The 15,214-nt window shown below is 45.9% G+C and overlaps 1 protein-coding gene and 1 long non-coding RNA gene across 2 annotated transcripts in view; one reads left to right on the forward strand and one right to left on the reverse strand.

The window, feature by feature from the left end:
• Positions 1 to 4,292, reverse strand: part of LOC108517664 (uncharacterized) — a 15,184-nt gene extending 10,892 nt beyond the window's left edge. Inside the window, exon 1 of the long non-coding RNA XR_001882177.1 lies at positions 4,202 to 4,292. This is a non-coding gene — a long non-coding RNA (uncharacterized LOC108517664). The remainder of the gene's footprint in view (positions 1 to 4,201) is intronic.
• A 360-nt stretch (positions 4,293 to 4,652) lies between these two features.
• Positions 4,653 to 15,214, forward strand: part of CDC25A (cell division cycle 25A) — a 30,031-nt gene continuing 19,469 nt past the window's right edge. The window contains 7 exon segments of the mRNA XM_017855748.1: positions 4,653 to 4,918; positions 5,900 to 5,976; positions 8,247 to 8,289; positions 9,062 to 9,098; positions 9,825 to 9,926; positions 12,063 to 12,182; positions 14,933 to 15,067. Of these exon segments, the coding sequence (XP_017711237.1) occupies positions 4,749 to 4,918; positions 5,900 to 5,976; positions 8,247 to 8,289; positions 9,062 to 9,098; positions 9,825 to 9,926; positions 12,063 to 12,182; positions 14,933 to 15,067 (684 nt within the window). The 5' untranslated portion in view covers positions 4,653 to 4,748.

The following is a 15,214-nucleotide window of genomic DNA, read 5'->3' on the forward strand; positions in this document are numbered from 1 at the left end:
TGGCCAGGCGCAGTGGCTCACACATATAATCCTAACACTTTGGGAGTCCCAGACGGAAGGATCGCTTGAGCTCGAGGGTTTGAGACCAGCCTGGGCATCACAATTAGACTCCCATCTTTAAAGTTATTATTATTATTTTTTCCGAGACAGAGTCTTGCTGTGTTGCCCAGGCTGGAGTGCAATGGCATCATCTCAGCTCACTGTAACCTCTGCCTCCTGGGTTCAAGCGATTCTCCTGCCTCAGCCTCCCAAGTAGCTGGGATTACAGGCGTGCGCCACCATGCCTGGCTAATTTTTTGTATTTTTAGTAGAGATGGAGTTTCACCATGTTGGCCACGCTGGTCTCGCACTCCTTACCTCATGATCCACCTACCTCGGCTTCCCAAAGTGCTGGGATTACGGGCATGAGCCACCATGCCCGGCAAAATAAAATTTTTAATTAGCGGCCGGGCGCGGTGGCTCAAGCCTGTAATCCCAGCACTTTGGGAGGCCGAGGCGGGTGGATCACGAGGTCAGCAGATCGAGACCCTCCTGGCTAACACGGTGAAACGCCGTCTCTACTAAAATACAAAAAACTAGCCGGGCGCGGTGGCGGGCGCCTGTGGTCCCAGCTACTCGGAAGCTGAGGCGGGAGAATGGCGGGAACCCGGGAGGCGGAGCTTGCAGTGAGCCGAGATCGTGCCACTGCACTCCAGCCTTGGGCGACAGAGCGAGACTCCGTCTCAAAACAAAACAAAACAACAACAAAAAAATTTAATTAGCTAGGTTTACGGGTGCATGCCTGGTTCAGGCTACTCAGGAAGCTGAGGTGGGAGGATCACTTGAACCCGGAAGTTCTGTAGTGAGCCATGATCATGTCACTGCACTCCAGCCTGGGCCACAGAGCAAGACTCTGTCTCAAAAAGTGAAAAATAAATAAGAAACAGAATATGACCAGTTGCCAATATCCCCTTCATGGCCCCTTGCAATCACCACCATCTTTCTGAAAGGTAACTAGTACTATAACTAACTTTTTTTTTTTTTTGAAACGGAGTCTCGCCCTGTCACCCAGGCTGGAGTGCAGTGGCTCAATCTCGGTTCACTGCAACCTCCACCTCCTGGGTTCAAGCAATTCTCATGCCTCAGCTTCCATAGTAGCTGGAATTACAGTTGTGTGCCACCACGCATGGCTAAATTTTGTGTATGTAGTGTGTGTGTGTATATATATGTTTGTGTGTATTATATATGTATATGCGTGCACGCGCGCTTGTGTGTATATATATATATATATATTTTTTTTTTTTTTTTTTTTTTTATATGTATATGCGTGCACGCGCGCTTGTGTGTATATATATATATATATATTTTTTTTTTTTTTTTTTTTTTAGTAGAGACGGGGTTTCACCATGTTGGCCAGCCTGGTCTCGAATTCCTTGCCTCAAGTGATCTGCCTGCCTCAGCCTCCCAAAGTGCTGGGATTACAGGTGTGAGCCAGACCTAAACAACATGTTCTCTTCTGTGTCTTCCTTCTTATGTTTGACATTGATGTGAGATTCACTCCTACTGTGGGTAGTGCTTCTGTCCCTTTCATCACTGTATAAAATAACGTTGTTCTAGTTACTGATTTAATTGTTGATGGGCATTAGGGTTGCTTTCTGTTTGGGGCTACAATGATTAACATGGCCATGAATATTTGTGCACGTGCATTTTGGCACATTTGAACTGTACTGTAGCTTCTGTGCCAACTTTTCCCTTCCCACAGCCTTCTGTGGCCACCTCCTCGCCTTCCCACAATTTCCATGGTTGCCCATGACCTCCTTCCGGCCACTTTCAGTGACTCTCCTCGGTGCACCTCTGAACTATGGACTCAACTGCTCCCTTGTGATTTCTTTCTCAGCCACAGCTTTGCGGTCCTGTCCCACTACATGAAGTCCTCAATGCTAGTGCTCCCCAGATCCAGAGTCCTAAAAACCCTTTGTACATCCTCAGTGGGCATTACCATCTTTATGCTAATCAACACCAAATCTGTCTCCTGACCACACCCCCAGCCAGGCCACCAGCACAAAACTGAGCTCATCAAATTCCTCCAAGAATTATGTCTCCGATTGTTGAAATGTTATATCCACCCAGGCACTTGAATCATTACCTAAGAATCATTCTAGCCTCCTCCCTTCCCTCTAGCCCCCTACAATCTTAACTCTCAATTATCAAAATCTGATGAGATCTACCTCCTTCAGGGCTCCCAGAGTCATTCCTTTCCTTCAGTCTCTGAGCCCCCACCTTGCTTCAGAATCTCCCAGACTTTGGGGACAGCCAAAAGTCCTTGTTCCTCAGGCCTCCCCACTCTCCTCCACTGATCCACCCTAAAGCAAATCTGATCCGGTTATCACATACCCTCCACACCCTCCACTGTCCACAGGATAAGACCAAACTCTTCAGCAAAGTCCAATCCTTTCCAGAACTGTCCCTCACAGCCACTCCCATGTGCCCATTCTAGAACCGACTGGATCAACGCAGGAGTAGTTCCCAGCAAGTTACAGCGTTCCTCCTCACCTCCTGGCTGCTGAGGACCCTTTCCTTAGAAAGCACTTCCCCCCAGTTCCAAGCTCCCCTTCTCCGGCAACCTTCACCTTCAGCTTTAATCTCCTTTGGGACGTGCCCCACACCATACTGCCTTCCCCAGTCTCCGCCCCTCCTCTAGGTGCCCACCGGCCCTCCGTGAGCCACAGCTATTGTCATGGTAGTAATTTCATTATTAGAAGGAGCTTTATGCTCAGCGAACCAGAGCTCCCTGAGGGCAGGGATTGTGGCATTATTTCAAGCACTAAATTTGTTCTAGTAATCCCTGAATAAACATATGTTGGATGAATGAATGCGGTAACAGGAATGTTGAGCCAAGTATTAAACCACACAAAATACAGGAGGAGAGGAAAGTATTCAGAGATACGACAGGAAACAGTTCACAGACCATGTGAACTGTGCAGAGAGGCCTAAATAGCCTGGGATTTCTGGAGGGAAGGGAGGTTCCTGGGTGGTGGAGCACTGGTGCACAGAAAAGGAGATGAATCCTGAGAGGGAGGTTCCCCACTGTGAAGGGTCTGGTGTTGGGGCCAAAGGCTGGGGGCTTCCACCTGTCCATCATGGCTTTTCAAACTGTAGGGTTTTTGTTTTTTGGAGATAGGGGGCAGGTGGGTGTCTCACTTTGTTGCCCAGGCTGGTCTCAAATTCGTGGGCTCAGGCAATCCTCCCACCTCTCCCTCCCACAGTGCTGGGATTATAGACGTGAACCACTACGCTCAGCAGTAGGTTGCAATTAAATCATGCACTATGGCCCTCAAAATCATTCAGGAACTGCCACAGGTGCAGGGGCTATAAAAGTAAATATGCCCACTTAGAAAATGGGGATAATTCTATGTCACAGAGTTCTAAAGATTAAATGAATTAATACAGATTAACACACTGGGAACAGCGTCAAGTGCATAAGCACTATGTAAACTTTAGCTATTATTTGCTATTATTGTATTTGCTGTTATTGCTCTCTAGGAGCTCCCAGGGGGCTAAGAAGTCGTGGGAAGACAGAAATGATTCTAAGAGAATCCAATAAGGGCTAGAATGGAAGTGAGCAAACAATACTGAGGCCCACAGCACATGTTGTACTGCGGGGTTCAAATCCCATAAGGCCAGCAGCACCCGGGGTCTGTGAGCCCTCCAGACTTGGGCCCTGGTGGTCGAGTCCAGTCCTGGGGGTCATTCCATTCCCTCCCTCATTATAAACTGGGGCCTGAAGACCCGGGGCGGAAGAAAGGGGTCCACAATACTGCATGGTTAGAGGCCGAGCCAAGGCTGGATCCGGCCAGACCTCCACAGGTCTTCCTTAGCCTCCACATTCCCTCAGGGTGTGGGGCGCCAGGTTGGGGGCGAGGTAGTGGAGGCCCAACGGAGGCCGAAGCTAACTGGACTGCGGCTCGCGATGGGAACTACGCTTCCCAGCATGCGACGGGACAAGGGGGCCTTTCAGCCGCGAGCAGTGTCTCGCAGGGTCTGCTGGGAGTTTTCATTGACCTCTGATCCCCCGCTCATTTTGATCCGCGCCAGTCCACTCTAGGCTCCGCCCCCTTCTGAGAGCGGATGACCTGGCAGAGTCCCGCGAGCCGCTTCCTTCTTCCCCTCTCATTGGCCCAGCCTAGCTGCCATTCGGTTGCGAGGAGGAGAAGTTGCTTACTGATTGGTGGATTCCGTTTGGCGCCAACTAGGAAAGGGGGGCGGGGCAGCAGCGGCCCCTACTGTGCTGCTATTACCGCGAAAGACCAGGTTGGCTGCGACAGCCTGGGTAAGAGGTGGAGGTCGGCTCGGTTTTCTGCTACCCAGAGCTGGGCAAGCGGGTGGGAGAACAGCGAAGACAGCTTGAGTCTGGGCCGTTGCCTCGAGGCTCTCGCCCGCCTTCTCTCGCCCGCCTTCTCTCGCCGACCCGCCGCGTTTGTTTGGATTTAATCTTCAGGTTGCCGGCGCCCGCCCGCCCGCCCGCTGGCCTCGCGGTGTGAGAGGGAAGCACCCGTGCCTGTGGCTGGCGCCTGGAGGGTCCGCACACCCGCCCGGCCGCGCCGCTTGCCCGCGGCAGCCGTGTCCCTGAACCGCGGAGTCGTGTTTGTGTTTGACCCGCGGGCGCCGGTGGCGCGCGGCCGAGGCCGGTGTGTGCGGGGCGGGGCGGTCGCGGCAGAGGCGGAGGCGGAGGAAGAGGGAGCTGGAGCTCTGCGAGGCCGGGCGCCGCCATGGAACTGGGCCCGGAGCCCCCGCACCGCCGCCGCCTGCTCTTCGCCTGCAGCCCCCCTCCCGCGCCGCAGCCCGTCGTGAAGGCGCTATTTGGCGCGCCAGCCGCCGGGGGACTGTCGCCTGTCACTAACCTGACCGTCACTATGGACCAGCTGCAGGGGCTGGGCAGGTGAGGAGAGACCGGCGGGCGGTGTCCCAGGCCCCTGGCCTCGGCGTCGGCCTCGGGGAGATCAGGCCGGGAAACGGACCGGGAGAAGGGCGAGACCCTTCCGTGCAGGTTCGCCGCTCCGGGACAGCCGGGCTGGGGCCCACCATGTGCACCCCTGCCCGGGCGGAATGTTGGGCGGGAGAGGCGGTCCGGACCTCCCAGGGAAAGAGGTGGAGATCTCCGGCCTAAGCCCGAGCCAGGCCCACCTTCACCCATTTCGGATTGCTCCGTACTCTACTTCTGTCTCTATCCCTGGAAGCTCTTTGGAATCTACCCTCGCGGGGAAAATCAGGCTCTTCTAGGCGCTCACATTCACCCTTTGCTAAACCACCCTCAGGATCTTAGTTTGCTGTGATCTTTGTTCCTTCTCAATAAAGGACCATGGCATTTTCTTTCCTGGCGTTTATGTAAAATCATCTCAGTCCCTCGACCCGTGCACATTCCTGATGTCCACTCTGCTGCTTTCCTAAGGCCAGGTCTTTTTACCTAACTTTCTGAAAGCTTCCTGGGCTTTTCCTGATAGCAAAACATGCATCCCACGGTGTTTCCGGCGGAAGAACTACTTTCCCTTCAACCTCTGGCATCCCGTTTGCTAGGCACATGTCTTGTGCATTTCCCAACTTCTGAAAAGCAGAAAGTGTCCTGTTCAACTTTCATCCTGACTCTGTCACAGTACCTAGGACACATGCTCTTATTTTAGGAAATACCCCAATATTTGCCATAGCCATCATAACCTGCAGTGTGGTCCAAGGCCATGCCCACCCACTCCTTTTTTCCCCTTTGCCCAAGTGCTAATTGGGTGTTCAGAGTGGCAAAGTGGGATCTTTGCTTCTTAATCTGCTTCTTAAAGTGGCTGCTGCTTAATCTCATGGCCTATCTCCTGCATGTGACCTTTTAATTATATCCTATAAATCACTCATGGTATATTTCTGTTGGTTTCAGTGATTATGAGCAACCACTGGAGGTGAAGAACAACAGTAATCTGCAGAGAATGGGCTCCTCTGAGTCAACGGATTCAGGTATTTAAGTCTGTTGTGTGGGGAGCAATACTGTGAATTTCCTGAAACATGCCTTTTCACCCAGGAGGTTAGTTTTGGTTAGAACTTGAGGAAGTCACGGCATTGGGTGATAAACATTTTTTTTTTTTTTTTTTGAGACGGAGTTTCGTTCTTGTTGCCCAGGCTGGAGTGCAATGGCGTGATCTTGGCTCACCACAACCTCCACCTCCCGGGTTCAAGTGATTGCACCTCCCGTGGTTCAAGCCACCATGCCCATTGATAAACATTATTAAGAAGAATACGAAGGAGCCCTTGTGGCTATTTATGAAGAAAGGAAATAGGTTTCGAATGTCTGTAAGGAGGTGGTGTGGGCTTGCTCTTTAAGGATGGGTAGTAAAGTAAAAGTCACCATACCACTGTAAGTGGCATTCGGGCAATCTTACTGGCTAAAATACAGGGTCAAATTATTGGAAGTACAGTGTCATGAAATCATTTCAGTTATGCTGCTATGGGGGAAATTGCCAGTGCATTTCATTCTTCATGAATTCATATTACTGCAGTTTATCTGTATTTGTACAGATAAGACCGTTGGGACAAAGATGCTTTAGGTTAAAGGAACTACAAGAGCAAAAGTCTTTTTTTTTTTTTTCTGAGACGGAGTCTCGCTCTGTTGCCCAGGCTGGAGTGCAGTGGCGCAAATCTTGGCTCACTGCAACCTGCGCCTCCGGGGTTGATGCCATTCTCCTGCCTCACCCTCCCGAGTAGCTGGGACTACAGGCACCCGCCACCACACCCGGCTAATTTTTTTGTATTTTTAGTAAAGATGGGGTTTCACTGTTTTAGACAGGATGGTCTCGATCTCTTGACCTCATGATCCCCCCACCTCGGCCTCCCAAAGTGCTGGGATTACAGGCGTGAGCCACCGCGCCCGGCTGCAAGAGTCTTAAAATGTAATGTAGGCTTCTGTGTGTAGAATGTAATTTAATATAGAACTGGGGATAGGATTGTCATTTGCAGCAGTGTGGTGAGCAAGAGCTCTAACACTTCACTTTCCATAAGGCTACATAGACATGTGAGCTATGGGTGGGTGGGTCTGCGTCATCTGAGCTGGCATATAAGTAACGCTGAACAGTGTCTCCTTCACCCTGCTGCCTGTTTTGAGATAGACACCTTGGTGTCATTTTGTTAAAGGCAGCAAGTGCTTGCCTTGCATGTCATGACTAGTAGTATTTTTCATTTTGAGACAAGGTCTCAACTCTTGTCATCCAGGCTGGAGTGCAGTGGCCCCATCTTGGCTCACTGCAACCTCCGCCTCCAAGATTCAGACAATTCTCCTGCCTCAGCTTCCCTAGTAGCTGGAATTACAGGTGCGGGCCACCACACCCAGCTAGTTTTTGTATTTTTAGTAGAGACGGGTTTCACCATGTTGGCCAGGCTGGTCTCAAACTTCTGACCTCAGGTGATCCACCCACTTCGGCCTCCCAAAGTGCTGGGATTACAGGGGTGAGCCACTGCACCTGGCTTTTTTTTTTTTTTTTTTTTTTTTTGAGACAGTGTCTTGCTCTGTTGCCCAGGCTTCAGGCTGGAGTGCAGTGGCACAATCAGGGTTCACTGCAGCTTCAACTTTACGAGCTCAAGTGAACCTCCCACTTCAGCCTCCCCAAGTAGCTGGGACTACAAGCACGTGCCACCACACCCAACTCATTTTTTTTTAAATTTTGGTAGAGACAAGTCTCGCTATGTTGCCCCAGGCTCGTTTTGAACTTCTGGCCTCAAACCATCCGCCTGCCTCAGCCTTCCAAAGTATTGGAATTACAGGTGTGAGCTACCGTGCCCGGCCTAGTAGTTGTATTTTTCAAACCCCATATGATTTGACAAGATAAAATATTTAAAACCTATGCCAAGAAAATTTGGTACCTATTGTTTCTGTGGTTGGAACTCATAGAAAGTTATCTGGGTCACTTCTATCTGAATAACCAAACAATCATGATACGAATCAGTTTTATTCACCCTCTTCTCAAATCCTGTTTCCCTTGATGTTATTAGCAAATGGAGGAAAGACAGTAAATACACTATGAAAAAATTATTCAGACTTGTACAAACATGACATTTTTGACAATCTAACAGCCATGACATCAATTCTGGCAAAAGTACAAGCCATGAGTATTTGTTGCCTGACTTAAAGAAAGACTCAAGTACTTTCTTTAGTGTTTTAATTTTAATGACAAAATGGTGTTTTTGTTTTTTTTTTTGAGGGGTTTTTTTTTTTTTTTTTTGTTTTTTTTCCATAGGTTTCTGTCTAGATTCTCCTGGGCCATTGGACAGTAAAGAAAAGTACGTATTCACTGCTTTTAAATGTTTGTACTTAGAAAAAACGTGTCTAAACTTAAATACTTTATTTAAATGAAGTTCTTCATACACTGACTGGAGCCCTGGATTTAGCTGTCCCTAGAAACACTCTGGAATCTCAAGAATGAATAGTTTATGTCAGCAATTTTCAGAACTTTTCTCCCTTTATTTAAGCTATAATTTTGGTGTTCTATTCGGGTCTTACCCAAACCCTTCCTCTGTGCTCTGACATCATAGCCTTACAAGAACATGTGGGGTTTTTTTTGTTTGGAGGTAGAGTCTCACTCTGCCGCCCAGGTTAGAGTACAGTGGCTCACTGCAACCTCCACCTCCCAGGTTCAACCAGTTCTCCTGCCTCTGCCTCCCGAGTAGCTGGGACTACAGGCGTACACCGCGACAGCTGGTTAATTTTAGTATTTTTAGTAGAGACAAGGTTTCATCGTGTTGGCCAGGCTGGTCTTGAACTCCTGACCTCGTGATACACCCTCCTCGGCCTCCCATAGTGCTGGGATTACATGCAGCCGAACATGTGTATTTTAAGAAAAGACATGGGTTTTTTTTTTTTTCACCTAGAAGCCTAGTGTTAGGGGTACTCCTGAGAATAAGACAGCTTCAGAAATTTATTCTCCCATCTCTTGCCTAAAATGGGAGTCTGTGACTATACCCCCAAGCTACAGGCTAAACACTGTCTCTCTGCTAATATGAATACCTCTTTACTTGTTTTATTCTCATTATTTACCTTCTGGTCTCATTACAGCCTTGAAAATCCTGTGAGAAGAATACATTCCCTACCTGTAAGTTAGTTCCTTGTTTATTTTGAGCTAATACCTGTTACCCGTTCCTTAGCTACCAGCATGACCTTGATAGGACACTTAATTTAGAGAGTAAAAACGACTTTTCTTTAGTCTCTTTTTGAGACAAGGTCTTGCTGTGTCACCCAGGCTGGAGTGCAGTGGCAAAATCTTGGCTCACTGCCACCTCTGCTTCCCTGGCTCAAGTGATCCTCCGACCTCAACCTCCAGAGTAGCTGGGACTATATATAGGTGTACACCATCACACCTGGCTGATTTTTGTATTTTTTATAGAGATGGGGGTCTCACTCTGTTGCCCAGGCTGGTTTCAAACTCCTGCCTTGGCCTCCCAAAGTGCTAGGATTACAGGCAAGAGCCACTATTCCCAGCCTTTCCTTAGTCTCGTAAGTACTCAAGATGCTCAGCCTGGAGGAATTTGTCCTCCATTTCTAACAGAGCTTTATTAAACCCGGAAGGATTCTTTTGATGCAAATGTTATTTGGGGATTGACTTGGCACTGTAATCCCTGTTGAGCGGGGCGCTGTAGACCTTGTGAGGTTAGCTGTAAACCCATGGAATGATGAAGCCCTGGCCACATTTACTGATTACCTACTGCAGTGTGTGAGGAGCTAGCCTACCCCCTACTCAGCCCCCCTTTTTTTGGGAACTGAATTTTCCACTGAAATTTTATTTATGTGCCTTAATTATTTTCTTGTTTCACTTTGCTAGCAGAAGCTCTTGGGATGTAGTCCAGCTCTGAAGAGGAGCCATTCTGATTCTCTCGACCATGACATCTTTCAGCTCATCGACCCAGATGAAAACAAGGAAAATGTGAGCATGACTTCAATGTACTAACCTGAGGCAGAGGTGAAACCCACAAGCTGTCAGTGGCGTAGAGATAAGTGGCTGGGCTGCTTTCTGGGAGACTAAACTTGGCTGTTATGTGCAGTCTTTGGAGTCAGAGAAATCTGGGTTTGGATCCTGCTTATTAGCTGTATGATGTTGGCAAATTCTTCTCTTTTTAATCTTCTTTGTTCTTTTGTAAAATAGGAGTAGTAATATCTTTTAGGGATGCGGCAGTAAGTAAGATTATGTATGAAGTATTGAAAATGGTGCCTGACAGGCAGGAGTTGCTTAGATGGTAGCTCACAGGAGTAATTACATGTACAAATAGTGTTTGTCTGGAAGTCTCTGCCCAGGCTGTCCTTGCCTCTTTGCTCTGACCCTGAAATGAATTGTAAGCTTAGGAAAAGGCTCTTTGGCAGTATTTGTAAGAACAGGGCTAACAAGTTCTAGGGTATCTCAGAGTAACTGAAATGGTGGCTTGGAAGGTGATTTTGTGGTTGTCTACCTTGAATGGGCCTGGCTTTTTTGTTCTCTTAGACATTGCACAGAGTAGGCATCCAAAGCAGTTGTAATTTTTTCAGCCTTCTCTCTACTGTATTTCTGTATATTTACTTTCTCCCCTTTTCCATTCCTGCTAAAACGCCACAGTTCATAATCCTTAAAATCTTCCAGGTTTAGTGTAAAACCCACTGCCTCCATGAACTTTCCTGATGATTTCTTTATCAACTTGGGAAATGTCATGAGAAAGAATATGGAAATGAGTTCCTGCCTTGAGTGCTTGGAGCAGTTTATCAGCCTCTTGTGCTTTTTACCAGGGCAAAGCTGTACTGATGCCTGGTTTTCCCCTGAAATGGCTTTTCTCAGGGTTGCTTGCTTAGAGCTTTGTTTTAAAGGGAAAACAGCATAGGTGGTGGTTAAAGAGCGCTCACTCTGGAGTTGTTCTGTTTTACTTCAATATTTTGGGCACATTGCTTAACCTGCAAGGTCTAGTTTTCTCACCTGTAAAATCGGGACAATCAGGTTGTATTTGATGGTTAAAAAGTTACTGCGCAGAAAGTACTTAGTACTGTGTTGGTGTAGAAATCACTGTAATGTTAGCCATTACTGCTTTTTTTTTTTTTTTTTTTTTTTTTTTTTTTGGTTCTGAACGTTTTTATTTCTCTCAGAACTTTAAAATACGAACATTCTGTAATTCAGCCAGTCTTTACTTCCAGGTAACTTCTCACTGGGTTGCAATTCCCTTTTAAATAACATACTCTTGTTCCGGAAGGTAGTTAGCCATTCATCACTCTTTCTGTCTAAATAACATCCAATGACAAATCCCATAGGGACAAGAACATAAACCCAGTGGTCCCGCACAATCTGAAATAAGTTCACCATGATAGCTGCAGCCTCAGTGCCAACAGCGACCCCGAGACCAAGGGCAACGGGGAACTCAGCCACCCATGCCAGTGCTAGCCATTACTGCTTTTAACACTTAATTATGAGGTGTTTTTTTTTTTTTTTTTTTTTTTTTAATTATGAGTTCTTAAGTGAATATTTTAGGGCAGGGGGCCTGTGAGTGCTTTCATTTCATAAAGTGGAATCATACAATATATATTCTATCATATCTGGCTTTAACACATTATGCTTGTAAGAATCGTCCATGTTGAGTAAACCAGTAGGGCTTTTTTTTCATTGCTTTTAGTATAGAATAGAATAATAATTTTAAGTAGAAAAAATTACCTCAGTTGGTAGGAAGAGCTGGAGATAAGAAGCCCTGAAACAGATGGATCTAGATGGAAAATTTTGACAACTATTCACAGGCAATTATATTAGATTTTATTTATTTTTGCTCTAGATTTCAGAAACATTGTGATTTAGCTTATTTATCATGTTTTGTATATTTGGCTGATACTGGTGTTAGGAAATACAGTATGGCAAGAAAAAGATGTTACTTTAGAAGTTAGCTGTTGACAGAGCCTTGGATATTCTTAGTTACAGAGATCCATTGTTGGAATTAGGTGAAATTTTAATTTGAAGGCAGAAAGGTGAACAGTGCCCACTTCCTTGCCTCTTTCACCCAAGCTGAGGCTTGAGTTGGTTTTCATGGACAGTAGATGTCTCGACTGTGTCTTGCAGGAAGCCTTTGAGTTTAAGAAGCCAGTAAGACCTGTATCTCGTGGCTGCCTGCACTCTCATGGACTCCAGGAGGGTAAAGATCTCTTCACACAGAGGCAGAACTCTGCCCCAGCTTGGATGGTATGTGCTCTGGCTTTCATAGGGGAATTCCTGACAGGAAGAAAGGATTAAAACACCTTCTTTCATCCAGAATTGAAGGCACTACAGTAGCACTAGCTGCCTTTACCTTGACTTTGTATTTTGAAACTAGACTGTCAAGCATTCTTGGTGGTTTTGCTGTGTCTGAAGAACAGACAGGCGGTAGGAAGAGTGGGAGATGGTGTTTGAAATATTGGAGTTGTGCAAGGAATATTTGACCTTGTTAATCTGGGAAATCCTGGGTCATCCTAAATGTATGTATGGTGGGATTAGATCTCTTACTATTTTTTTTGTTTGTTTGTTTGTTTAAGGGCTTTCTGGCAAAAACTGGAAAGCCTGCAAGACAAATTTTAAAAGAGCCGTAACACTAGATCTCTTACTTAAAACTTGCTCTTTTAGTATGCATTCTAAGTGCTTATCAAAGAGCTGGAGAGAGAGCACTTGACTTCTTCCAAAGGTGGTTTGTTAAGAACAGTTATGGGCCAGGTGCCATGGCTCATGCCTATAATCTCAGCACTTTGGAAAACTGAGACAGGAGGATCACTTGAGTCCTGGGCAGCACAGTGAGACCACATCTCTTTTTTTTTTTTTTTTTAAGAACTACTATAGATTCCAGTGAACGCTCAGGCTACTGGGCAGTTTTGGGGTCACTTGTTTCAGGGCTATGTATTTGCCAGACAGGGACTGTCATTCCTTCCAAAGTTTCCTGCTGTTGGTCTGAATTGGATTAACTGATAGCATCTATAGATTGAAGAGGCCCAACTTGAGCAGGATGACCACATTTGGCTTGCAGGTTTACCTAGGATCTTAAATCTGAAAATACACCTTTCCAGTCTGGTTTGTGTTCTGAGGTTCAGCCAGTGTTGCTAACTCAGTCTATCATTTGCACAAAGCACTTTTATATGTTCTTGTCTTGTGAAGTAAGTGGAGTTAACCCACTTGAACAGATCAGGAAAGTACCACTAGAGAGGTCTGGATGATTTACCAAAGGATATACCTAAGTGGGAAACCAGGATTTAATGATCTCTGGCTGGGTGCCGTGGCTCATGGCTGTAATCCCAGCACTTTGGGAGGCCGAGGTGGGAGGATCACCTGAGGTCAGGAGGAGTTCAAGACAAGCCTGGGTAACATAATGAGACCCTATCTGTACAAAGTTAAAAAATAAGCAGAGTGTAGTGGCTTGTTCCTATAGTCCCAATTACTTGGGAGGCTGAAGTGGGAGGATTGCTTGAGCCCAAGAATTCGAGGCTGCAGTGAGCTATGATCAGACCACTGTACTCCAGCCTGGACGATGAATTCCTGTCTCAATAAGCAATCTCTAAATTCCCAAGTACACAGTAACGCTTTAAGAGTTGGATACCAGAAACAATATGTTTGGTGTATGCTTAGCGACTAGAGCCCGTATCATATCTGCACCTAGGGATCCCAGAACCTACCTCACAAAAGTTGGTGTGATATAGTGTGAGCTTTCGTGATAAAGGTACTTCCCTATAATAAAGTTATCTACTCCTAGGCTCAGCTGGCTAAAAAAATTTGCCGTTTCCCAGAGTGTGGTCAGGTGCACTTGGGGAGGACTAGAGACTGCCCAGAACTTGTTTTATATTGTGAAGCAAATCTAATGCCAGAACTAGAATAGGCCAGCTGCAGAGAGGATTCCTCAGTGCATGATCCACTCAGAAACTTGGAGGAGGGCCACTTAATTTACAACAGATTCATACCCCAAAGAGATTTGGATTTTAAGGATTACTTGTAGGGCATAACATTGGGACTACCCTGCTACTGTGAAAAAACTCTAAGCTTTTTTTCTGAATTTGAAAGTGCCTAGAAAATAAATATTTCAGTATTAGCAGTGTTTGTATTAGTAGGATTTATCTCCAGGTGTGGATTTATGAGCAGTTTTTCTAAATTTTCTATATTCCATGTTTAGAGGTTTCCCAAAAAAAATATGACTATAGGTTGGCTAATGAGTTACTGCCATTTTAATTCTGGGAATGGTTTTCTCCTAGGGAGATAGTGTAGTGAGAAGAGTTTGGATTTTGGAGTCAAACACATGAGGTGTATAATCTTGGTAACCTCTCTTAAGCACGAGTTTCCTGATTTGCTAAAGGAAAAGGAAAGGATTAGCTACCTTTAGTATATTGTGAGGCTTCTATTGGATTATAGGTATAAAGACTATATTGTAGTATCTGGCACACAGTAATTCCTCATTTAAAAACTGAGCAGCATTTAAATCCCAAGTCTAAAGAACGAGGATAGATTTTATAGAAGGAAGTTACCTTTTATTCCCCCCTGTCAGAACTGAAGTTATATATAAGTGCGTTCTCTAGGCCATTTTATGCTCTCAATAGAGATTTGCATCTGCTGGCCCTAACTCATTTCAGTAGATTCTCATACTGTCACAGTCCTCAATGCTGATCCGGTGTTCACTGATGCAACCTCCTAATAAAAGAAACCTTATTCTTCACAAGAGGCTATCTCTAGTACCCATTATAAAGTGAATTGCTTCTGGCAAGAGTTCTCTGTGAAGGCTACTGACTACTCAGGGCTGTGTGTGGAAATCAAATCATTTATAATCTTGGGATACATTTTCCTATAATCAGTAATTGCTAAAATATTACTTTGTGTAACAAGTACATAGTATGTTTTCATCATAGAAACTAGTGACCCATTCAAGGAAATCAAAGTGGACCAGAACTCTCATTTATTATTAATCCATGAATTTTGTCTTACAGCTTTCCTCAAATGAAAGAAATAGCAGTGAACCAGGGAATTTCATTCCTCTTTTTACACCCCAATCACCTGTGACAGCCACTTTGTCTGATGAGGATGATGGCTTTGTAGACCTTCTCGACAGAGAGAATCTGAAGGTACTGTGTGTGCGTGTGTGTGTATGTGTGTTCCTATCTATTCTACTAATTACCTCTGGAGAAGTCATGTGATGTGAAAAAGAACAGCAACAACAATTCCCCGGGGCTTGCTTAGCTGATACTTTTGTTCATTTGGTGATAATTCAT

Source organism: Rhinopithecus bieti, unplaced genomic scaffold, assembly GCF_001698545.2.
Source record: "Rhinopithecus bieti isolate Rb0 unplaced genomic scaffold, ASM169854v2 scaffold_39746, whole genome shotgun sequence".
Taxonomy (NCBI): Eukaryota; Metazoa; Chordata; class Mammalia; order Primates; family Cercopithecidae; genus Rhinopithecus; species Rhinopithecus bieti.